Source organism: Perognathus longimembris, chromosome 4 (genome assembly GCF_023159225.1).
Source record: "Perognathus longimembris pacificus isolate PPM17 chromosome 4, ASM2315922v1, whole genome shotgun sequence".
NCBI lineage: Eukaryota > Metazoa > Chordata > Mammalia > Rodentia > Heteromyidae > Perognathus > Perognathus longimembris.
Window position 1 is genome coordinate 86,361,910 of NC_063164.1, and position 26,664 is coordinate 86,388,573.

At 38.1% G+C, this 26,664-nt stretch overlaps 1 protein-coding gene across 4 annotated transcripts in view; it reads left to right on the top strand.

Moving 5' to 3' along the window:
* The window catches only part of Nckap5 (NCK associated protein 5), a 786,161-nt gene extending 759,856 nt beyond the window's left edge, over nt 1–26,305 (top strand). For all 4 annotated transcript variants that reach the window (XM_048345601.1, XM_048345602.1, XM_048345603.1 and 1 more), the window contains 2 exons: nt 19,234–19,539; nt 22,656–26,305. In XM_048345601.1, the coding sequence (XP_048201558.1) occupies nt 19,234–19,539; nt 22,656–22,810 (461 nt within the window). In that variant the 3' untranslated portion in view covers nt 22,811–26,305. The remainder of the gene's footprint in view (nt 1–19,233; nt 19,540–22,655) is intronic.
* Nucleotides 26,306–26,664: the final 359 nt, after the last annotated feature.

Genomic DNA, 26,664 nt, shown 5'->3' on the forward strand with positions numbered 1-26,664 from the left:
TTTCAATAATATAATGGATAATTGCAACATTCTAGTTTAGTGTTCCCAATAGTCACTATGACAAAATCCAGGACAAGTGCCTATCAAGAAGTCCAGGAATAAGCCAGAAGGGCCATTAGGCAAAGGAGAGAAACCACTCAGTCAAGATGTATAGTCACCCCAGCTGCCATAGGACTGACAATAATTCCACAGCCTACTGCAAAACAAAATATGTGGACTCAAAGGTGATTACGAATTTCAAGACAGGAATAGCAGTGGACATGGACCTGTGACTGTAGTGATCACGCATATGTCACTGGCCCTGGATACCTAAGTGAATGGAAGCTTAGTGTGTAGGAACCTCTGGGAGCATAGAACCAAGACATAGGGTTTTCTGGCCTGTTCAGTGAGGGAGCTAGTTATCCATCATCATTCTCCATCACTAGTGAGGGCAAGACTTGCTTCTAGGAAAGTAACTAAAGAGATGTGGTCATTAGCAATGCAGCATGCCCAAATGCAAGGCTCCAGGCACATGGACAGACCATCAGTATTTTTCAACATTCTACTCCAGTATCAAGAAATCTCTCCTGATAGCCAAAGCCATGCAAAGTCTCTCTAAAGATGAGCTGCCTTTTAACAGGAACATGAGTTAAAATTCTACCACACAGAGCCAGGCACTAATGGTTCATGCCTATAATCCAAGCTGCTTAAGAGGATGAGATCTGAGGACCAAAGTTAGAAGCCATGCAGGACAAAAAAAAGTCTGTGGAACTCTTTTTTGTTGTTGTTATGTGCTAACTATTTTATTTTTTAAATTTATTGTCAAAGTGATTTACAGAAGGGTTACAATGTCATACATAAGGCAGTGAGTACATTTCTTATCAAACTTGTTACCACCTCCCTCATTTTTCTCCCACCTTCCCCCCTCCCAACTCCCTCCTTCCTATGAGTTGTACAGTTGGTTTAAGCATATAATTTTGTAAGTATTGCTGTTGCATTGGTTTGCCTTTTATCCTTTGTCTCTCCATTTTGATGTTCCCCTTCCCTAGTTTCGATAAAAGTACATCCAATACCCAGGGTACCAAAATAAGTTACCAATTAACTACCAAAAAGCCAGAAGTGGAGATGTGGCTTAAGCAGTAGAGCATTAGCTCTGAGCACAAAGGCTCAGGGACAGCTCTCCAGGCCCCAGAAGTAGCACTCAACAAACAAACAAATGAAAAAAAACCAATGCTGCCCCATATCATAAATTTGCCTCTTAGGGACTTTGTTATGTACCTGCTTCTTAGCTAGATCTTTCATCAGCCAACATACTCATTATTTCTACATGTGAAAATTCTACCATGTGCTAAGAATGGAGGGGAAGCCATAGGCTTGAGTTTGTAAAATGCTGATGTATTTGAGTTTTAAATATTATGACCCTAGAATAGATATTCCTTTCCCTTTGAGCCTCATTTACTTCATGGGAAATATAACTTAGAATTAGTTTTAATCTGTTTGTATAAGACATGAGACCCAGACTTCTCATATGAAACATTTGGAACACCATTTTAAAACAATTCTATTTCTAAGCAATATCAGTGTTTCTTAAAGCTTGGGAAATGGTGATATTGACAGGTGACTCCTGTAGCATTCAACATAACTTAGGCCATTTTGTATCATGTGTTTATTTGAAGGAGGTTCAAAATGTTTATAATTAGAAAAAAAATCCTGTCATTTTAGATTTTTAATCATCTCTTTGTGCCATAAACTCCAGCTCCTTAATTACTTGTGAAGTTACTTTTATGTGGCAATTTGAATTGTTTGTAGAATCCACAGGTTTTTTGGTCAAATATGATTCTGAGTTTTTCTGTAAGGGTGTTTTTGAATAAGATTGACTTTATTCATTTATATATTTTTAAATTAATCAATCTATCTACCTATTTATTTATACAATACTAAAGTGTGAATTCAAGGCCCTGTGCTTGGTAGACAGGTGTTCTACTATTTGAACCCCAAACTTTTTGGCTTTTGTTTACTTTGGATCTCAACGTTTGTCCTGGGGCCAACTTCAGGCAGAGATCTTCCTGTCTACACCCTCCTACATAGCTGGAATAACAGACATGTGTTACCATGCCAGGGTTCCATGTTGAGATGGAGTCTTGCTATCTTTTTCTTTTTTTATTCTTGCTGGCCTCAAACCACAGTTCTCTTGATGGCTACCTCCTGAGTATTTGGATTTTAGTTGCACACCACTGCACTGAGCTACAAACTTTCAATAGTACAATCAAGTCTTTTATAATAGTCAAGCAAGTTGTCCCTCTTAATGTAGCCATCCTTATCCAATTAATTAAAGGCCCAAATAAAATGAAAAGATGCATACACACAAATATACAAGCACCTGTGGGTTCTCTTTCTCTGGATAATCTTGGCTAACACAATTACTCATAATAAGATTTAAACCAAATGATTAGAACATCAGCTATAGGAAGTCAACTGCTCAGGTTTACTTCATGCAGCCCAAGGAGACCTAAGCCAATAAAGTCATCATTCCAGAAACTGGGTGGAGCTTGAGAGAAACTACAGATGCCATGGCAGAATTCAGCCCATGTGGTCAGCATTTATGCAAAACTGGAGCAGGCAACCTTAATAAGTCGTAGTTATTACAAAGGCTCCCCATCTAGCCTTTTGGTTTCAAGCAAAAATAGACATTCTAACTTTAACTGAATCTGAATTTGAAATTAATCTCGATGCCTGTAAGCCATGAACTGCCTCAGGGAGGAACATGCCTTCTGCAGACTTGCTCACCTTCCCAAGGTAGAACGAAGGTGTCAGGGGTATAGTGTTGGGGGAGGACCTCAGGCCCCTCAAAATGTGTATGCCCACACACACCATATTTATTCTGTACACAGTAATATATCCCTATTAGGGGGAATTTGAATTTTAGAGCACAGCTCCTTTAAACTAAAAAATGATGACTTCAGGCATGCATGAGATGATCCTGCTGGAAACAGTGGGAGTTGCTGTCCCTGTAGCTAATTGCACGACTGCCATAATTGTGGATGGCAATTAGCTGCATTCTGTAATTCACATGCTGTCTTGTTCTTGAAGACAGGGCTGTGAGAAAACACAGATTAAATGGCCCTTCTCCCCTCCAACCAGCATGTCTGAGATTCCACAAGTCTGTTACTGGGCACCATCTTCTCACAGAGATATGAATTGTTTAGGATGTTGTAATGAAGCCACCAGAGAGAAAGACAACCCACAGTACCTAGAATGACAAATCTCTGTTGTTCACCAACCCCTATGAGAAAGCACTACTTCCCAATCATCTGCAGCTACCTGCCTCTGCTTTGTTCCATTCACAGGCTTCTTTGTGTCCAGATAGATTTTCATCAAGCATCTGAAGTCTGCCAAGTGTTACATCTCAGTGTGATAGGGGGATTGTGGAAAGGTGGAAGCTTTGGGACATGTACATGGCTTCACCATAAACCATATCCATTAGTGAGTTTGTATTTACAAGGATAATAAATTGCTTGCAGGGTGGTATTCTGTGGGCATTTGGAATAGAAACTAAGATGAATTCTTTAGAAACAGATGGGCTGAGATATGTGGCTCACAGTAAAGTTTTTCTTCCCCAGTGCAGTTAAGGAGATTTGGCTGTCAGGAACCTTGGAAACTCTGGCATGTTCTACTCCTCTGCAATACTCAGGACCCTGTAAAGGGAACCACTCAGCTTCAGCCTTGTACTCCTCAATCTGTTCCCTCTGGATGCTTTCCCTCTGCACTGGGCCTGGGAGGATTGGGCTGCCTAAGCATTGGGTTCACTAAAGATAGTTTCAGTATTCGAATCCTAGACTTCTCCTAGCTACTTTTGGCTCCCTACTTAATTGTACTTTTAGTTATGCTATTCATTGTCGTTTTCCTTCCCCAGAAACTCTGCTCTTATCAAATTTCTAAGCTGGAATCTCTGTACTTCCAATAAGGACTTCAGCATCACAACTCTGTTCATCTTCCCTGGCTCCTCTTCTTGCTGACATGATGACTCCAACTGTCATCTCTTTCCCATGCTCTACCTTACTTCCTTGTTTTAGCATGCCCTCATCCATTCTTCACTGGGGGGCAAACAGAGATTTCTACTCTACATCTTATATCTGTTTCTTCCTATATCCCCAAATGCATATATTCTGGGTTGGGGGTGCTAGTACATCTATATTTCAAGCTGGAAATGTGTAAAAGGATTAAGACTTGAGACTCACACCTGCAAAAAAAATAATAATGAGACACTCTTTAAGGTGGTAGAGGTAGGAAGATTGAGGACCGAAACTATCACTGAGAAAAAGCTCATGTCCCTATGTAAAAAACAACTAAAGCTTCGTTTCCTGGTCAGGGAGCAAAACAAAAGCAACAACAACAACAAAAACTTTTACAACGTGAGCTAATGCAGTTCCTTGCTATTTAAGATGTTTCTTGCCAACAAGAGTATCCTTATCAATTCAGAGTGTTTGGTAGCCTAAACACACAGACAACAGGGTAGCCACAAACCAATTGGGTCTTCAAGTTTTGTGTTTTATATAGATATCAGTCTAAACCCTAGCTTTCTTATGCATACCTACACACCTATTGACAAGTTCTTAAACTCTTTAAACCTTAATTTCTTCATGTGTAAAACTAATCACCCACTTAAAGTGTATAAATCAGTGACTTTCAATCAGTGTGTACATTTGTGTAATCACTTCCCCAATCAAGACATAGAATATTTTCAACACGATAAAATATTGTTTATACTTTTATTAGCCATTCTTTCTTATCACAACTTGTCTCAAAGTCACTGATCTGCATTCAGTTGCTACAGTTATGCATTTTATGCAAATAGAATCAGCCATGCAGCTCAAAATGCTAACACTGAACCCATCCATGTGTGAGTATCATCAATAGGTTCTTTAGCTAGTGTTTTTTTCTTTTTCTAGCCAATGATTATTTTGTTCAATAGATGTGCTACAGTTTGTCCATTAATTCATGCATAGACATTTCTGTTATCTCCAACATGGACTATGATGCCTAAAGCTCCCATAAACATTCAAGTATATGTTTTCAGGTGGACCTGCACCCCGTTTTATTAATATTACTGTTGAATTGTGTGGTGTTTGTGTACTTGCCTGTCTATGAATCTGAAACTACCTAAACTTTTCCAAAGTAGTTTTACTATTTTTTATGCTCACCAACAACATGAGTGTTGTCAACACTTCACATTCATATTTATTTTTAATTTTAGCTATCTTTAGGGGAGCCAAGTATATCTTACTGTGGTTTTAAATTGCATCTGTGGTGACTAATGATATAAACATCCTTTTCTTTGTGTATTTGTCATCAATGTATCTGTGTTGACACAAGCTAACAAAATACTGGTTCAATTTGGTACTCAGTTGCTTATTATTGTGTTATGGTTTATTTTTGTTCTTGACCAAAATCACCTGTTATTTTAGATAAACATTTTACACTTTCTCTATACTTGCTGCCTTCTTTTTAACTCATAGAACCTGTTATGTGTCTTTGAAATTGAAGTCTTAAATTGTGACTAAATCTAATTATTTTTCTTTTGTGGTTTATATTTTTATGCTTTATTTGAGAACTCACTGCTAAAGTTACAGAAGTCAACTCATTCTATGGTCACAAAGTTTGGAGTTGTCTTGAGAAGTCTCCTGCTATTAGCTCTTTTGCACAAATCTATAAACAAATTTTTGTACAACAGGGGAGGGAAGGGGGATAAGATGATTTTTTTCCTGATGGATATTTACTGCTTCCGTAAGTTTTTGTTGAAACACTCTCGTTCTCCCATTAAATTAGTTTGCCATTTATGTGCTTATCACCTTCTGGAATGTCTATACTTCCTACTGATCTGTATACCAATCTTTTTCTAATACCAATCTCTCTCCATTAGTGGAACCTTAAAGAATTCAGATAATGTCAGTTGTCTTCTGACCTTGTTTCATTTTTTTAATGCTTGAATTCCCAAATGATTAAGATCACTCTAATGCTGTCTATATCAAAAAGCCTATGTGGATGCCAGTAGTTCACACCACCAATCCTGGCTTCTCAGGAGGCTGAGATCTGAGGACCGAGGTTCAAAGTCTGCTTAGGCAGGAAAGTCTATGATACCCCTCTCCAATAAACTACCAAAAAAGCCAGAAGTGGAACTGTGGATCATATGTTAGAGCACTAGCCTTGAGCAAAGCAAGCTCAGGAACCACACACCGAAGACCTGAGTTCAAGCCCCAGGATGAGTGTATTCACACACACACACACACACACACACACACACACACACACACACACACACACACACAGTCTATATTGATTAGGATTGCATTGAGTCTGTAGATCAATTTGGAGAGAACAACATTAAATCTTTTGATCCACAAGTAAAAATATTTCATTTTTCTCTGCAATGTTCTGAACTTCTTAGTGTATAAGCTTTCTATGTTGTATGAAACATATCAATAATTCATTTTGATGCTGTTGCAAATGGTATTTACTTGTATTACATATATTTCCAATAATATATGTATTCATATAATTAGCTTTTATATGTTAACCTTATGTGTTATAATGTTCCTAAACTCAATTAACATAATTAAAACTCAATTTTTTTTATTTTTATTTTTTTTGCCAGTCCTGGGCCTTGGACTCAGGGCCTGAGCACTGTCCCTGGCTTCTTTTTGCTCAAGGCTAGCACTCTGCCACTTGAGCCACAGCGCCACTTCTGGCCATTTTCTATATATGTGGTGCTGGGCAATCAAACTCGGCTTCATGTATCTGAGGCAAGCACTCTTGCCACTAGGCCATATTCCCAGCCCCTAAAACTCAATTTTTAACACTTAGGATTTGTCTTCAAATGAAATAGTTATACCACTTTTCCTTTTGCTTCATTTCCTTGCCACATTACCTTGCATAGCACTGGGTAGGACCACCAGACTTCTTTCTTTTATTAAACAGGAGTGGTAAGAGCAGACATGCTTGACATGTTTCCAGTCTAAGGGAGAAAGCATTACTTCTCTTCTTATTAAGACTGATGTTACCTGCAGGTTTAATATAGATGCTCTTTTTTAGGCTGAGTTCATCAACTCCTACTTTGCCGAGTTTCTTTGCCATGCTTGTTTGCCATGAAGGGATATTAAATTCTGTCAGATGCTTTTCTTGTATCATGTGATAAGATGATTCTTTTTAATATGAATCAAGTTTTGAATCTAAGCACTCTACATTTCTTGGATAAGTGCAGTAGATTATTTTGTCCTTTCACGTATTGCTTGAACCAATCTACTACTATTAGCATTTTGCATTCTTTTTATGAGGGACAGTAGTTTATTTCAGTACTCTTCTTGATGCTTCATCTGGATTTGCCATCAAGGTAATACAGTCATTGAAAATGATCTAAAAAATGTCCACATCTCTCTTTTCTGAGAAGGTTTATGAAAAAATACTATTTTTTTCATTGAATGCAAATCCAAAAACATCCAGACTTATAATAGTTTGTAAAAATATTTTAACTCCAAATTAATTTGCTTTAAATGATATGGGATTTTTCAAGTTGTCTTTCTTTTTGAAACTGTCAACAGTTATATGGCTCAAAGATGATTTCCATTTTACGTAAGTTATAAAATGTGTTGGCTTGCATTGGTTCATATATACATATTACGTGTCATTGAAGAAGGATATTTTCTTATTCATTCCTAATACTGATCATTTTTTAATCTCGTGATCCCCTCCTTCCTTCTCCTCCTCTTCTCTTTCCTCTCTCTTTCCTCTCTCTCTCTCTCCCTCGTTCCTTCCTCCCCTCCCTCCATTTCTTCCTCTCCTCTTAGAGATTGTCTAGTGGCATCGTTACTATCAAATAACCAGCTCTTTGTTTCATTGCTTTTTTAATGACCTAGAAACAGTTTACTAACAGATAAAAAAATACAATTTTCAGTTCCAGGGAGACAAAGTTTTTAGGTGCCACATATCTTTTTTTTCAAAATTTATCCTAAAATACGACTACTAATATAATAATAATAACAATATACTAATAGATATCTCATGTGAAAAGACAAAATACTCTTTACCTTCCTCACTTATCCAAGAAATACAGATTGCACAGCTTATATTATATTGAAATATTTATCTGCAGTGTTGTAGGGAGATATTTGAATTTTCCATATTAGTACTGAGGAATACTTAGTCACATTTATTTACGTTAAAATAACAAAATGGTCCAAACACAAAAAAGCATTTTAAGCTTTGCTATTCTAGCCACTTGATACCTTGGTCACATACTTTCTTTTATGATAACAAATACCAGGCCAGGGATTTGGTATTACAAATACAATATTTGTAACACACAAATGGTTTTAAAATTATGAACATCTGTGTTCTAGTATATTGTTTGGGGAGAAGAGTCTCTTTCAGTATGTAACAGATGTGAGTGAAGGCAATGAGGTGATAGGAAGGAATTATTTTTACTATGGAAAGATGGGGAAAGAGATGGGACCTTTTCAAAAAGGAAGAGATCACATTTATTAAGTAATTCCTTGATAAACTTTAGAGCTTTACAGACATTTTGATGGATATTAAGTAGTCTTACTTTCTTTTTCTTTTTGTTTAACATGTGCACACTAAAGGTCATCCAACTTCATGACCTTTAAGATAACATCAAATCTTAAATCATGGAAGCAAATTTCAGATGCAATATCTGACTGATGCAGATTACTTATTTCCTGACTCCATCACTTCTTTAGATCATTTTCATGTCTAGTCTCTCTGCCAATCTGCTACTAACTCTATGCAATGTAATTTAAATATATTTCCCTACTTTAAATTTCTATTTGGGTATTTTTATTATTTTCCCATCTCCTAATAATGTTCACATTTTATGTTCAGGAATATTTTACATCATGTACAATAACCACTTTAATTCCTTGTCTTTCAATTCAATTTTATTTCTCAATTATTTTCCTATTTCTACTGATTAATTATTCTTTTGAATATGAGTCCTAATTTCCTGCTCTTGCATTCCTGATAAGTTTTAGTTGGATGCTAGCGATTGGGAATTACATGGTTTGGGGGTTGGGTTTAATTGTCTTTCGATGAAAACTTTTAAACATCATTCTGGGATACAGTTAAAATCTGTTTTATTTTTTAAAAATTGCTCTTAAGTTTTGATCTGGCAAGTCTAGGAGCCTTTATTCTGTGATTAATATAGCTTCAATAGTAAGGCTTAATCCTTTCTAGAATTCTATTCAGTGTTTCTTATATTTTAAGACCTAACCTCTTTGGGTTGGTAGAAACTTTGATTATTTTCAGTCTTATGTGAGCTTCAGAAATTATTCAGCCTGCTACTACTTCATAGTAATTGTTTTTCATCTCATGAATTTTACCTCATGCATGCAAAAATTCAAGCAAGACTATAAGGTCATCTCTGCTATTAGCTTTTCTCTCAAATCCCCTGCTCTATGAATCCTAGCTGCCTTTATCCCTTCCTATTAATGCCTAGATTATCTCTCCAGTCCAGCAGGACCTGCCATTCCTTCTCTCTGTGTTAGAAAACCATCTAAAAGCTGTTGTTTGGAAAAATTATAGGGCTCACCTCATTTGTTTTATTCAATTCAGAGATCAAGTGCTAGGCTGCCTGTTGCCCAATGTCTGAAAGCAGTGTACTTGGGCATGGGTGGGGTTGGGGGGGAAGCTTGGAGGATATCTGTGTGTCTATGTCTGGGTGTACCTCTGTGTCCATGTGCCTATGTATCCATGTATATTTCTGTAATAGCTTAATCTTCATGGACGGAAACCAAATTCTATTTTTATACTCATACCTATATCCTCTGGTCTATTGAATTTCATTACTTCTTTTTATTATCTTTATGTAGAGACAGTTGTGTGATATTAGTAAAAAGAGGAAGCAGAAATGAAAAGCTGGTCTCATCCTTTCCTTCACCCACATTTCAACTCCCATCACATAAAAGAAAAATAAATGATCCTTGAATATTCACTTAAAAATAAATTACCGTATAATAATTAAAATCCTTACCAAATAAGAAAGGTTTGTTAAAATGAATCTTTAAAAAAAAAGCTTAAGGGTATGAAGATTTGAGCTTTCTTTCCTTATACATATAATTCAAAATATAATTAATGCTGATTAAATACAGGGAAAAATTGAGAAAAACATCTTTGAACTTCAAATTTTATCTTTCTGAAGCCTTTTATTAAGTGCCTGTAATTAAAATAATGTAAGTAAACTAAAATAGTTTCTAGTCTTAAAGAATAAAAATTTTATTTTAAGAAAGTTAGGATAATAATATGTAAAGTGTCTTCACTCCAATACTATCTTTAAGAATATTTTCTCCAGTTGCTGAATTGAACCTTCCTCATGATTCCCTATTTTTTTATGCTTAAGTCAAGCAGCTTTAAGTCTCTTCCTCCAGCATCCTACCCCCAATTTGCTTTCTTTCCACCCTTTCCTTAGACGGCTTATCAAAGCAGATACTATCTAGTCAGGTGAGATAGAGAGCAGCGGCAGTTGTCCATATAATTTAGCAAGCCTGATATGAAGTAAAAGAGATTTAAAGCAACAGAATTACCCATAATAGCCATCAGTGTCTATCAGATTCACCAGATCATTGTTTACTTTTCACTTCGTGTTGTCAGGACAGCTAGAGATGGAATGAAACTCTGAGAGACAGTAGATAATTGAACAGAGACGAGGATAACCTTTTAGGATAGATATTCTGTTCCTTCTCCAAAGGGAAATCATGACATACTCATTTGGGAATGTGATCCAGGAACATAATGAGTCTGAGCAAAGTAGAATTAGTAAACATCATTTGCTTAGACCTTTACAATGCTGAACATAAATACCAACCTAAAAGTGGATTAAAAGAAGGTACAAACAAATAGCAAAATTATAATCAGATTTAAAGAAAAAGGTTGGGGGTAGGGTAATTAGTTATAAATAAAGAATAAACAAGGAGGCAGAGGAGAAGTAGGGAGTTAAGTTGGCCTTCTTCAGTTAGAAAAACTGTCATTAAGGATCAGGAAGAAATCCTTTGTTGTTCTGCTTCTTATGATACTTTAGGAGGTTTTATTAACAGAATTAATTTTGTATACATTTCATCTTTTATTAGAAAATGTGGAGCTTAGTAGAACAAAGCTTATCTGTAGATTGAAAAGTGGTTATTTGGTAGTTTTTGCTTTCTAGGTAGCTGAGAGAGATACCTTCTGTGTTTTCATAAACAAGGAGTTTAAGCAAGAACACATAATTACCAAAACCAAAGTCTTAAGAATCTGGGAAGTAAGTCTCTTCTTGAGTCTGTTGATCAACTTCCCCAAATGCTGGCTATTGGCCAGCAGTGATTCTGTTAACCTACTCTTGTATAACACTGCAAGTATTGCCTATAAGTCTAGCCCTCTATTTTTCAAGACAGTAGTATAACAGGACATGGAGAAGTCACATAAAACCTTAACATTTTCTGGTCTTAAGTCATAGCAATACAGAGATACATTTTAAAATTTGTGAAGTCAAGAAAGTTTTGGAAAATTGCATTAGGGATGCCAGAGCACCAATCTAAGAACAACACTTAATAATTATGAGAGTTCATTCAGGAGCCAGAAGCAGCATCTCTTAAAGAATTTCTTCTTAGGGGTTATGCCATCTGTGTAAGTATATAAAATGAAGAAATATTTCCATGAATGCATGGTTTATCTGGACATTTGAAACACATTTATAATAGTATTGTAGTTTACATTCATGAGTCATATTCTACCACAATAATTTATATGATCTTACAATCATACCAAAAATAGGGGTTCACAGGTCACTGAGACAGTCTGAGATGGCATTCCTTTCATATTGTTCTAAATAACATGTTCTTTATATTCACAAAGAAATGTTGTGGTTTAATTTTTCTTTTATTTTTTTATTTCTTATTAATACCCTATGACTTTTATCTCACATTTATTCCTATACAGCAATGTTCCAAATTCCAAACATCTAGGTTTTTTTCATAACAGAGAATTCAAAAATGGATTTATATTCTTCTGTATATTTTTCAAATTTCAAAAGGCCTAAATACAATTTGAAGATTGAAGCTGAATATTCTAGTGCATTCCAAATCTAGCACATTGAATTTACCCTTCCAGAAGGTCACCTTAATGCCATGGCCAGAAGTTCCCCAGTGATTGTGAATAAATAACCAGTACAGTCATATTATTTTATTTAACAGAACCATAGGGTGAACTTAGAGTAAATGCCCTACACTTAATTGATGTGGCTTTGGCAACAGGCTTGGTCTCTTTTAGCTTGTTTCTGCCATACAGAAGAAGAGAAGGATGTGCAAATACAGAGATCTGTTTTCCCATCTGTGGTTTAAGTTTCTATTGCCAATATTTTGTGTAGCTTAAAGATGTTTAGGAACCTGGAGAGACCTCCTACAATGACTTATTTACATGGCCACTTGCAATATTAGAAAGGATGCCAGTTAATAAGATGGTATGAGTATTGAACACCTATACATCATTCATTTTGGCTGTGGAATTGAGATAGCTCTTCACTGAATGTTTGGCTGAAGCATTTTTTTAGATAGAATAGAAGTTTCCAATTATAAAAGCACTTGAGTTTCCATGTTTTCTGTTTTTCTGAGATTTATAGGGGCTGATAAGCAGAACAATAATTACTAAAGTAATTTGTTTGAACCTATAAGTAGATTCATTGCAAAGAAGCAGCTACAGGCTCAGCATCCCTAAACATCAAAACCCCAAATTCTCTGAGTTTGTGAATGCTATCATGTTGTTAAAAAATGTCTGATTTTGAAGGATTTTATATTCCAGATATTCAGATTAGGGATACTCACATATAAAATATATTTAAATATGCCTAAATACAGAAACAAACCCCACCAAATCTGAAACATTTCTAGTCTCAGTCAGTTCAGATAAGGGGTAAATATTCCATCTGTGTAAGTGTTCAGGACAGATGTGTGATACATCTCTAAGTGAAAACCATGGTATAGTGATTTGGAAATGTTCTGTCATGTCTCAAGTCTATAAATGGGAGCATCAGTAAGCATCATTTGTTTAGTATTTTTTTAGTAAGCCTATTGGGACACTATGTCCGAAATGGATTTCTCAAGAAAATGGACTTCTTTTAATACATGAGGTATCTTGCAAACAAATCTAATTATTTTCTATATTTGTTGTTCACTAACACTTCTGATTAACTCATACCCAAGAAAATGGTTATCCAAAGGTAGCTGCCTGAGAATAGCAGGTTGGTTGTTTAGTACCTAGATTTGCCTTAGCTGGCGTGCTAGTATGTGTTACTAAATCCCTCCCTGCACCCTCACCTCTCCTAACATGCATGTAAGGAAACTTACAGAGCACCTGTCTCATAATGAGCACTCTGCCAGGCTTATTTGAAAATGAGCTGTGATTATTTGAGTCAAAACCTGCTGGTTTTTATTCACAGCCAGGTTTTTGACTCACAATCAGCAAGTACAAAACAGGGTTGCAAGCTCTGTATTTCTGAAGCTTGTACTCATCTCCTTTCATTATTCTGAGTATTCAGCATTGTTTGGAACTCAAGACAGCCCTTCTTCAGCCTAAACTGTGGTGAACTTTCTGGTCGAATATATTAATAGCAACAAGAGCTCTGGTTCACGAATTCAATTAAAGACAGGCACTGTAGTATCTGTGAGAAGTAGTGACATCTGAATTGGTAGAAGACAAAGCATAAAAATGAATGTGTGGCATTTTCCTAAAACCCCAAACCACAGTCAATTCAGACTAAACTCATTTGGAAATTTGTATTTGGTAAAACAATGTCAGGAATCAACGTTTCCCTTACATCTATTTATAAACATAGTAATACTGTGTGAAGGCAGATATAATAGAATGGGTTTCAAAGAAGCTTGTCCAAGCCAGTTAAGAAAACAATTCATGTTAAAGGCAGCAACTCTGGCTGGGTGCCAGTGGCTCAGGCCTCTAATCCTAACTATTCAGGAGGCTGAGATCTGAGCATCATGGTTTGAAGCCAACCCAGAGAGGAACTTTCATGAGACTCATATCTCCAATAAACTACTTTTAAAACAAAAGTGAAGTGAAACTGTGGCTTAAATGGTAGAGCACTAAGCAAGAGGAGCTCAGGAACAGTGCCCAGGCCCTGAATTCAACTCTCAGTGCTGGCAATAACAACAACAAAGCAGCAACTCATTGTTCTCTGTAAATGAGTGTAGAAAGTTTCTGTGTCATCTAATTTACCTACTACAAAAGGCTTCTTGGAACTCCACTCTAGAAACACGACTGTAGGGACTAGCATTAAAAGGATGCGGCATTCAGCCTTGTGTCTTCATTACCTTATCATGGGTACATCACTGAATCTGGGACCTGCAGGCCCAGTGATGTGTGAGGTGGGTATGAGAATTGAAGAAGATGCTAAAACAGCATTCCACTGCTGTCCTTTATTTGGTCACCCATTTTTTCTTCTAAGAAGAACCTAAAGAAATCAGTCTTGGGGGCTGGGGATATGGCCTAGTGGCAAGAGTGTTCGCCTCATATACATGAAGCCTTGGGTTCAATTCCCCAGCACCACATATACGGAAAATGACCAGAAGTGGCGCTGTGGCTCAAGTGACAGAGTGCTAGCCTTGAGCAAAAAAGAAGCCAGGGACAGTGCTCAGGCCCTGAGTCCAAGGCCCACGAGTGGCCAAAAAAAAAAAAAAAAAAGAAATCAGTCTTGAAAATATTCAATAATTCTGAACAGTCTTATCCCTCTGGCCATCTGAATTAATGAAGTCTGACTGTGGAAAAAAATAGCTACAGAGAAGAAGAGAGTCAGCCGTTGGCCTTGGCTACTGGAGTCAGAACAAAAAGAAACAGGCTGAGATTTCTCAGGGGGAAAAATTTCCTGTAACCAGTAGAAGGGGAAAAATGTCATTTTCATTTACCACCCATTTGTTACACACAAGTAAGGACTGACTGTATTCTGGCCACTATGCTGAGGCTGGTGATAAAGAATGAATCAGATTCTCTGTCAGTGGTGTATGGCTACTCTAGAGTGAGGCCATGATCACATAAGGAATAGGTTCATATGAGAGTGTGGCAGACATAAATGCAATTCAGCTCCGTCCCCACGACACTTATAGACTAACAATACTTACTTTGAGACCTGCCTTTTTCTGCATAGTAGTAGCATACATGTTGCAGACATTAAATAAGGTTAATCATGGGCTCTGTTTCTAGTCCTTCAAAATCTCTAGAAGGAAGATCATGTGATCTAATATTCAGATGATGTAAACATGGCCAACTGCTGAAGCAGCCCCTTACAGGCAGCCTCAAATTTACACTCTGAAAGATGAGTGGGGATTGTATACTGCATACCCAAAGTAACAGTTTAGAAATCCCCAGCTTCTGTACCTCCATCCTATACAGAACCTCGTTTGATGTATTACCCAAGAGCTGCTTTGCCCTATAGATAAGGTCATTTTCCTTTGTTCTGAAGCCTGATGCCAAATGTGGTTCTTAACATGAGCCATCTTAACATTCCACTTCAAACAGGAAAGAGAGAGAGTCTCCCAGAAAGTCTCAAATCCATAGTTAAGCAACTAAAAAGGCACCTAACTTCTTGTGTAAAATACATTTGCAAAATGATGTTTTCAAAATGTCAGTGAAGGAAGGTCCTGAGTCCATTTTCTGAGTAAGTTTCCTCATCATTCCACTGCTGACATATACCCATCCCAGATTTGCTCAATGGAAAGCCCTCAAGTTAACATTAATCTTGAAGACTAAGATGCTCATGTGTGAAACATCTATTTTCAAATGGGATGTGATATCTCAAGTCATCTCATGAAATGTATGGAGATAGTTGGTGAGGACAAGTGTGAGGACTTAGCTTGAGAGACTGATAGAAGGCAAATGAGACCGTGGGAGTAGGTGAGAGGAGGTGAGAGGATTGGCCAAGGTCAGAGATATAACTGGTGACCTTGGAAGAATAAAGCCCACTGGTACATTGATCCATTCAACCCTTGAACTCATTAGCAAGGCCCTGTTGGCAGCTGTATCTACAGCCACAAATGCGAATACCACACTTGTGAAGGGCAAGACCCAGTGAACTCATTGAAGATGCAGGGCAGGCTTGGCCCTGTGAACTTTGTTCTTACTACAGCCATCTAATTATTTTGTGAGTTCGTGTAATTCTCTGAGAAAAAAAAAACTGGCCTCAAAAGTACAGTATCCAACACTTTTTCAGGTTATAACATTTTTATGAACTGCAAGGAAATAATAGTGCTTTAAAGAAACTACATAAAGGCAATGTCAGCAGTTTCCATATAAACTCTGGTTTCCCAAGGTATATGTATTCTAAGGAAATTTGCTTGAGGGTGAAACTTGGCACACATCTGAACCCCTGACTGTCCACACCTCATTTCATAGGTGCTTACAAATGAGTCCTTCACATTCTCTACATTTGGCATCTTGAAATTTTAGAAATAAAAAATTGCCTTAATAGCAGGTGGTTTCTGGGCTTAATGTCAGTGAGCACAATTCTCAAGAGAATTAGAGAGCTCAGGAATTCCAAAAGCCCTGTTTGAGAAATTCTTTCATACAACATTGTATATTAAAGAGAAAAGGGAAGAAAAGCAGGTGCCAGAAAATATTGGTGTCCCTGGTATAGCACCAAGCTTAGACTTATTCCACCATTTTTTCTGCCTTAAATCTCTCTTCTTGCCTGATTTCCTACTCCTGCCTCATGACCTTAAAGGCCAGGCACACAGATGTAAGCCTTAGGGAGTGGAGCCCCAAGAATACTAAAAGAAATTCTGAGGATCTCATTTCACTTAAAAAAAAATACAGCTATAGTACACAGAGACAGGAGGACCATGGTTCAAGACCAGCCTCAAGCAAAGCTAGCAAAAGACACTATCTGGAAACACTAACTAAAAGAATGAATTGGGGCTATGGCTTAAGTGGTGAAGTGCTTTCCTAACAAATTAAATACCCTAAATCCAAATCCCAGTACAGGATGAGGAGCAGGAATAAAAGGGAAAGGGAAAGAGGGAAGTGGAGGGAAAGAAGGAAGTGGGAGAAGGGAAGCAGGGAAGGAAGGGGGAAGGGGGAGAGGAGAGAAAAAGACAAAAGGAGAGCTAGGCAGTGGTGGCTTGTACCTGTTATTTTAGCTACTCGGGAGGCTGAGATGTGAGGATTGAGGTTAGAAACCAGCTCAAGCAGGACCGTCTGTGAGACTCTTATCTCAAATTAACCACTAAAAATGTCCCAGGCCCTGAGTTCAAGCTCCAGGACAGGCACAAATAGAGAAATAATGGAAGAAAGGAAGGGAAGGAAAGGGAAGGAATAGAGGGACAGTGGTCAGCAAGGGCAGACACAAAAATCCAAAAGTTGGACTCTTTATAAAGTATTATGTAAGTGCTTTCTCACACAAATGCCTGATCATTCCTAGAAAAGGCTATTCTGTAACAAAGGCAAAACAAATAGAGAAGATCATGAATAATCTTTAAATGTAAACTGGCAGTGTGGGGTGGTAGTGGGGGTTACTTAAAATGAATGGGACTAAAACTCAGTCTTTGTGATCCTGGGAACAAATAGTACCTATCAGATCATAGCCTAGCCAGATATTTGCTATCCTCAATCAAACTTTGAGATGGTATGGCATAATACATGGTTCAGTGGGCCCACACTAAAGAAAATGGTTATTTGCACAATCCTCCCAAATATCTTGTGGTATCTGAAGCCTTTCTCTTTCAGTGGGGACTTTAACTTTTTAATACTTCGAGAACCAAGCACCAACCAAGCCTAGAAGAACCTAGAAATGCCACTCCTTTGTTTCTACATTGCCATTAGAAAATTCCTTAAATTGTACAGCTCATATATATAGCAAAGCTACTTTGAGGAGGATGACAAGGACATGGATATATTCTGAAGTCTGGATGTTATTACTGAGATCAAATGAGATTGTGTACGAATGGTTTCTAAATTATTTACCTATCAGGTGTCTACTAATATGTAATAAATATACTTAGTATCTTATATGTGTTGTCATCTGTTCCTTCCTTTCTTTAGGCATCTCATGGTATACTAAGTGTCATTCGAAACACTAGAGATCTGATGGTGAGCATATTTTAATACTCACCGTAACCCTAGAAGGAACCCACCATACCAAAAGACTAAGGTTCTTATGCAGAATTCACACTGTCTGTTGTTAGAGACCATATCACAAGCACCAAAGGAACACTAGTAGTACATAATTGGTAATTTTCCCACCATGGTGGTGTCTTGTATCTCTGATTCAGTGCTAGACTTATAAAGTGTTTACAAGCTAAAACTAACAGTTTCATTCCAAACGTTAACACATGAATAGAGACTTTCTGGATTTAAAAAAAAAAAACCTCAATTTTGAGAGCTGTCTCACTAGCATGGATAAACCACACCTCCATTTCTGTAAAAATGAAATAATTTTTCAGGAACTGTACGTATGAAATTCTATGAAGGTGAGACATAATTAACTGAATAGATCACATGCATAGTGATGTCAGCTTAATTTGTTCTAAAGAATCCCAGGATCCCCTGGGAGTGATGAGAAATCCAATGAGTGCTGGTGAGTTTTTGTCATTGCATAATGTGAGGAGGAAAGACAGAATGTGGCTCCATAATCTTCAAAATAAGACTTCAAGTGGTAGTTGGGTCAAGTGAGACTGGTGTGATAAGTGAGATTGACTGTCCTCACACTCATCTTAGAGGCCAGGGATTGCGTCAACTGCTGAGCAGGGATAATTCATAGAAGAGATACACAATTACCTTTGTTAGGACATCACTTCAATTTGTTATGTCTGCTCATTACTCATTTTATTTCAGTTAATAAATTTCACCTAATTGAAGTCACATGAGTCCCAGATTGAAATAATGATAATCAAAGATAATTGTTGGAGTCTAATGACTGTTCTTTTTCTATAATAACTCTGGAGGGCCATCTAGCATGCATGTGCTTGCGACTGTTGCTGTCTGTAGTGGGATGACCTTCTTACCTCATTATGTGAAGGAGATAATTTCGTGCTCAATTAAAGGTCTGTTTCGTGCACCTCACTGGAAATTTACTACAGTGTCAAAATGCGCATCAGTTCTTTTTGTTTTTTTTCTTACTGGGTATCTCTGTTCCCCAGAGCATACCCAAACCCTAGTGGCTTTTCTATCCTTTGCTGTTGTTCAATGTCTCTAATCTTCCCTTTGTTTTTCTGTCAGAATCAAACTGCCAGATGAGAACACTGGACAGTGGGATTGGCACCTTCCCACTCCCAGACTCTGCAAATCGCTCAGCAGGACGATACACATGCCAGCCAGAGTCCTCAGAGGACAACGAACCCTTCCTGTCCCTCCAGCCAACCTCTTCTTCTGTCAGAGCCCAAACCCTTGAGCGAGAAGTACCTTCCTCCACAGATAGACAGCGCTCTGCAGAAAAAACCATTGTTCATTCCATATCTGACCCCATCATGACTGCCAGAGGAATTCGACCTCCTCAAAGTCGTCTTCCCAAACCAGCCTCCTTAGGTAAAGTGTCAATCACCTTCCAAATGAGATTTTGGGGACCAGTTTATACACTTGCTGACAACAGTGAAAACTTTCCAGCACCAGAAAAGTCAGTCAGTGACCTCAGTCCATGGAAGTGTAGACTTATGAAAATCCCTGAACATCCTCCACTGAAAAGTATGTACCTTATAGTATTATGTTAAGAACTGCACACGCATAAAAGTAAACAAGCATGTAAACACCATCACGTGACTCTTGAAAATGTTATATTGTGTATTCTGGCTTGAAACCAGGGTCTGGGCACTGTTTTAACTTTTTAACTCAAAGCTGATGCTTTAACACTTGAGCCACAGCTTCATTTCTGGCTTTTTGCTGGTTAATTGGAGATTAGAATCTCATGGTCCTTCCTTCCCCGGGATGGCTTTGAATTGAGGTCCTCAGTATCAGCCTACTGAGTAGTTAAAATTACAGGCACGAGCCAGCAATACTCAACTAAAATTATTTTTTAAAAAGATCTGCAATTTTAAATATGGACCAGTTTACGCTCTAGACATACATGTAGCTGAAATATTGTTTGCCTTCCAACCACAAGCCATATGTCTGCTGACATGTTCCTATCATGCTTCACTGTATTTATTTATATGTTGAACTATACAAGACTCAATAGATTACACCTTAACGGCAGGGCAAAGCAACATGCTGTCTCCTGTCCAATTGTGTCATCCTCCAGTACAGCAAATGGAAACCAGATTTTAGAATTAAAGATTGAGCCAGGTTAAGGGTCAAAGCTTATATTGTTCTCTCAAGATTAAAAATATGTATTGTAGGCTTGCGTGACACTAATTTTTAACTTGCATAGATACTTTCAGTTACTTTTAGATATATATATATATCAAATAAAACTCTGAATTTTACATTTTTCAGTTTTTATAATTATATGACTAGGAAAGATCCACAAGTGGAGAATATTCTATAGTTGTCCCAGCAATGTATCCAATGCCTAACGTATGAAACCTCTCTGTACATCACTTTGACAATAAAAAAACAAAAAAAAAGAAGACTTTTAATTTAGCATGTCTGAATGAATAAATTTACTGGGATATTCCCATGGCTGAGTCCTTCCTTCCAATGGTAATGCAAACTCTCATGAATGTTTCCATATAAACTTTGGCTCACTCCAAGCCAAGGTTACACTTCTAAAGGCGACAATGCATATTAGTTTTGAAATAAGTGAATTGTTAATTAATGGCACAGCCTCCAGAGATTCAGGGGTGAATTTTTAGTTATAGATTATGTGCTCTATGCCTGAATAGCCACATGTGTGACCTCAATTCAGCAGCGGGTTGCTGAGTAGACTCCATGATTAAACACTGTCATTATAACAAATTGAATAGAAACCACAAGCCTTGAATTGCTTCACAAGAAGAGGACAGGAAGGAGATTGTTCTGATCTTGCTGCTAATATTCACTGTACCACATTTCTGAGGGTTGTGTCTTAATTAAATTGTCATGAAGATCTGTTTAGAAACAAAGTAGTATGTATGGAAGAGAGTTAGGTGAACATATGACGGGACATTTTTGGGCTTCTCATCCTGAAGTTTCCTGTCCTCCATGTGACATCTGTGGTCTGAAGGCAGTGCTTTGCTTTCCTTAGTAACCATTTGCTATTGATATGAAAATTAGGATAGGGAATGCGAGTTGAAACTTCCTATTTAGTATTTAGTAGAAAGGAATTGGTTTTTCTCTTATCCCTATAGTGAACATAAGAGTATCTGTACAAATCTTACAGTGCTGATGAAAACACAATTACTTAGCTTCTACACAAAAGTAAACCATGGAGAGATTGTCACAGCATGTCCTGTTGATAATCATTGAAGCTGGACAATGCTAGCAGTGGTTCTCCCTGCTTGCATGGAGAAGCAATACATTCCACAAGTTAATCTGTTGTTACAGACAATGGAGGAATTTTTTTAATCATTCTGTGAATTACACAGTTACTACTCAAAAAATGTGGCCCATGAGCCAGCATTGTAGGCATCACCTGGGAGCTGGTCAAACATAACTGGAGGGCTGGGGATATAGCCTAGTGGCAAGAGTGCCTGCCTCGGATACACGAGGCCCTAGGTTCGATTCCCCAGCACCACATATACAGAAAACGGCCAGAAGCGGCGCTGTGGCTCAAGTGGCAGAGTGCTAGCCTTGAGCGGGAAGAAGCCAGGGACAGTGCTCAGGCCCTGAGTCCAAGGCCCAGGACTGGCCAAAAAAAAAAAAAAAAAAAAAAAAAACATAACTGGAGAAGCTCAGAGCCCACCCCATACTTACCAAACCAGCAGTTTCACTGTAACAAAAGCCCAACTAGTATTTGTGCACATTAACCTGTTAGAGCTTGAGAGATCTTTTAAGAGCCTCTAGAAAAGTTTTCAAGGTCTGTTCTTCAAAATGACCTTAATGGTTATTGGGCTGGGAATATTGCCTAGTGGTATGGTGCTTGCTTTACATACGTAAAGCCCTGGGTTTGATTCCTCAGCACCACATATATAGAAAAAGCCAGAAGTGGCACTGTGGCTCAAGTGGTAGAGTGCTAGTTTTGAGCCAAAAAAAAAGAAGAAGAAGAAGCCAGGGACAGTGCTCAGGCCCTGAGTTCAAGCCCCAGGACTGGCAATTTATTTATTTACTTATTTATTTATTTTTTACAAAATGACCTTAATGGTTATAATAAGGAAACAAGGGTTCCCTGTTCAACCATGCTTGGGAAAGACTGTAAATTCTGATCCCTTGTTCAGAATTTATGACAATGCCCATTACCACAGTAAAGGCTCTGAGAAGTTTTCCCAAATCTGCTATTTTATGAATAATTTTGAGGAACATCTTGTATGATTTCCAAATAGTTTGCCTACCAAACCCTTGTAACTTGAAAGTCCCAACCATTTGGAAAAACAATATATCCCAGAATACTTTGCCTTAGGAAGATATCTTTCATAGACGTGTATTTATAATTATACAGCATTGTGGGTAAATGGAAAATCCAATGTTCATTGTACCTTTCTGTTATTTTAGAATATTTCTCTCTCTCTCCTCTATACTTTCAAATGTTGATGAAAGCTTATTTGTGAATGACTATCCATTTCTTCATTCAGGAAAAACCTATTTGCAAAAGGAGAGTGAGGTGGAACCCAGCCCTCAGACTTCCTCATCTTTCAAATATGCTGAAGACCTAAGGGCAAAGGAGCCCACTCCATACTGGGAGGCTGCCACTGAGACCCAGGTAAGGGAGAAGCCATTGGAAAGGTAGCATCCGCTTGTCAGTACTGATTGTGAAAAACAAAGTCTTTAAACGCTTCAGTAATTGATTTAATTTTATATTAAAATTCACATTTGTTTATTAAACGCAAGACAAGATCCAAGGCTCAACCTTTTCTATGAATGGTTATGGAGTATACCTAGGTTCTTGGGACACCTTTATTCTGTGTAGAATTCATTGTGTTTCTTATCTGCCCCCAACTGCCTGGGTTATGAATGCTTTCTAATTCAGCATTGTGGAACAACCATTCATTCTCCCAAATCATAAGGGCACCATTAGATTATTATTATTATTTTCATTTTTCATTATCTCTTCTGTTGCTTTTACTTTTGCTCTCTCCTGTGACACAGAGGAAGGAGATTTAATTCTTCTCCTTTTAGTGATAAATACACTTGAGAATTTGAGCGGTAAAATGACTGGCCAGAGTTAATTAGAGCCAAGTTTCCCCCATGCTATCATTTTTGCTATAGGCTATTCATGTACCTTGAGATGGCATGCTCAGGCTTTCTGATATATGATTGGTTTTCCAAAGGCCCTCATGGCTCAGGGATTCTGTTATCCCTTGAAGCTTGCTTGCTGGCCTCTCCCATTTCCCCTTCCAGCTGGTTTTATCCATCATCTTCAGCCTCTTCATTAGTTCTCAACTTATTCTGGAGCTGGCCCACTGCCATCATTGGTGGTACTTGGCAGTGAGAAGAGTGGAAGAAGGACATGTGGATTAAGTAGTTGAGCTTCCTGGCCCTACCCTTGCCTGTCCTATCCTTGCCTTCACTCTCTCAACTGTCACCAAAAGCCACTTCTTTAATTTTCACTAGAGTTTCTGCCTAGCTATGATGAGGAACTGCAAACATTCATCCATATTTGAGGTTCCCCACATCGGGTACAGCTGACTGAGTCTTCTCTTTGTCTTGAGCACCTTGATATGGAAATGAGAATATGGACAGGGGATGGAGGGGATATTCTGGGCCCATGTAAAGCAGAGAATACAAGTTCTAGATGTATGTAGGACCTGGTTCAAGGTCCAAGGTTAGTGTGGTAATTAAGGCTGGAAGTGAGCTCTCTGAACTTTCTTTCTGACTCTTAGGATGGCTGCCTCTATAGGAAGTGCATCTGAGAGGCAGAAGAGTAAACTCTAGTAGTGCATCATGCCTAAAGCTAAACATAAACATTTAGGGCTCCTCTGTATCAGTGCTATCTAAACTTGAGTTGATCATAATCACCTGCATAACTATACATCCTATTGTCCCTACCTGTGCCCAGCATCTGACTTAGTATACTTAGCATATGTGGAGTGAGACCTAAACACTTCTGATACATTCCCAGCTGAAGCTGATGTGGTTTCAGCATGATAAAGCTTGGAAAAGCTTGAGGGACTAGAAAATTGAGAATATCATGAAAAATAATCAAGAGTTAGAGGGAATTAGGGGCAAGTGGTTCAGACAAGCCAGTGGTAACAGTGGCAAAGGGGTTTAATTAATCCAACAAATGTAAAAATAAAATTACTGAGTGCTAGACCTCAGTGCTGGACCTGTTCTCTCTACAAGAAATGGTTGGACATGTCATAGAATGCACACACCTTGTTCTGAAATCCCCTTTCTCCTCATCATTCAGTAGAAATCCTGCCCTGACTTATAAGAGTTGGATTTGGAACTTAAAAACTTGTTTCACTGACTTTCAGGTAGAGAAAGTTGGAAGCCAAAATTAGCTTTAAAGTTCCCAGCCCATTGTCTAGTTCAGTTAGCAGTGTTTGCATAGAAGGATGAAGGAATGTAAGTGTTCCTAGAGTCTTTTTTTAACTCTAAATACAGTGACCCCAGAGTTCCCTGGGAATCTGGTCAGTAGATATGTCATCTGTCACAGACAGATTACTGCCAGATGCCCAGAATCTTCAGTACTGAGCACTGAACCAGAAGAATGTAATACAGTACTTAGCATAAACACATTGAATAAAGAGGTGAATAAGTAAGTGAAAGAAGGAACAAAAAACAGGAATGGATGCTTGAACTTATAGCACTAGGTGAAGAAGTTTAAATTCTGAAATGTGTTTTGGTAATTCCCAACAAAATGACATCATCTCAAACCAACCATAGGTACCTGTCTCATGCATTTTCACTTAACCAACCAGAATTGGTGTTCTAATAGAAACAACTCTATAAACATGAAAATATGATCCCAAGCTCCAGACTCAATAGGTATTACGGTGCTGGGTCAGTATTGTCCATATTATACTTGTGCTTCCAGAAGGAAAATCTGGACAATAGTCAAGCACCTCAGAAATTGTGAAACATGACATCATTGACAGACTAGTCACATTCAAGGAAACTGGGCTATGGGTAATAATAGTAAGTGAGATCGAGTCCTTCCTCCTATGAATTTCCCATGGATTGGGGAGTGGGGTTATGTGAGATGCTACTTACTTTATCAAAGTATTCCTTCTGTTGTTGCCTGTGCAATAGTTATGAATTAAATAAATATTTATTCTTTTGTTCCATGGTTCATGTTTGTAATATTCTCTAGCACTCAAACACCAATGATGGGATCAGTTAACTAAGTGAGGAGGCTTGGAACAGCAGCTCCTAATAGGCACTTGAAGATGAAATAGGCCCTACGAAGAGGCATACAAAAGACAAGAGGGGGTGACTGTGGGGACCTGACTGTGCCTGGGACAATGGCAGAGTGCCTTCCAGGGATTCATTAAGGCTGCACTGCTGCAGGCAGCCTTGGTAATGAAATAGCTGCGTGGGAGGCAGCGTAACCAGCAAGGCAGTTACTCGTGGGTGCAGGGTGGGCTTGGCAATAACAATGAATCATGCACACAAAGAAATAAAAATGTGGACTGTCTCACACCCTCACCTTAGATTCTTCCCATGTTGTTTTCTAGGAATGGTCTTAGCAGTCTTGTATTACTTATTTAGGACAACTTAATGCAAGCAGGGAAGAGCACCACCCCCAGGCCTCATGGCCAGCCTGGACAGGTGGGGTTCTCTCTCTGGAAGGTGTTGACTAAGCCTTTCCTGTGCTCAGCCCCATACTACCTTGATTTTACATTTTAGCTCCATGTCTCTCCTGAGATCTAATTTTCTGCTGCATCCAGAAGATTGTCTGTGCACATCAATTTATTTGCTGGTACAATCTTCATGACATTACACTTGCAGTCTATAAGGATTTTATTTCTAGATCTGGCATCTCTAAAACAGCTTCCAATTGAGTTATTCAATAACGAAGGGATGACTATAAAGATAACTTCATTCTTAATTACATACTCTGGCAATTTGAATCATCCAGTGAGCCACAGATGGAGTTTCTAGGCTTTTTGCTAACACCAGGTTGTATAGCTGTGGACCTGTTCACAGTGTCATTATGAACAGGCCTGTCTGTGATGTTAGAGCTCCTTTACTGGCTCTCCTCTTGAATCTGAATTGGCAATAGAAAACGCTGTCATCCTTCATCACTTAAAAATATGTGTATTCAGGGCTAGGAATATGGCCTAGTAATGGAGTGCTTGCCTCATATACATGAAGACCTGGGTTTGATTCCTCAGCACTATATATATAGTGGTGCTATGACTCAAGTATATAGTGCTAGCAATAAGCAAAAAGAAGCCAGGGACAGTGCTCAGGACATGAGTTCAAGCCCCAGGACTGGCAAAAAAAAATGTGTATTCAGGCCCCTACAGACATTAGGCCACATAAGTTCCTATACAAATGTGGGGTGGAAAAACAGTTCTTTTTCTACCAATCAACTTTTTTTCACAAATACTAAGCTACACCTAGTAATTATAGATAAAATCATGATTATATGATGAAATCACGGTGTGTGTGTGTGTGTGTGTGTGTGAGAGAGAG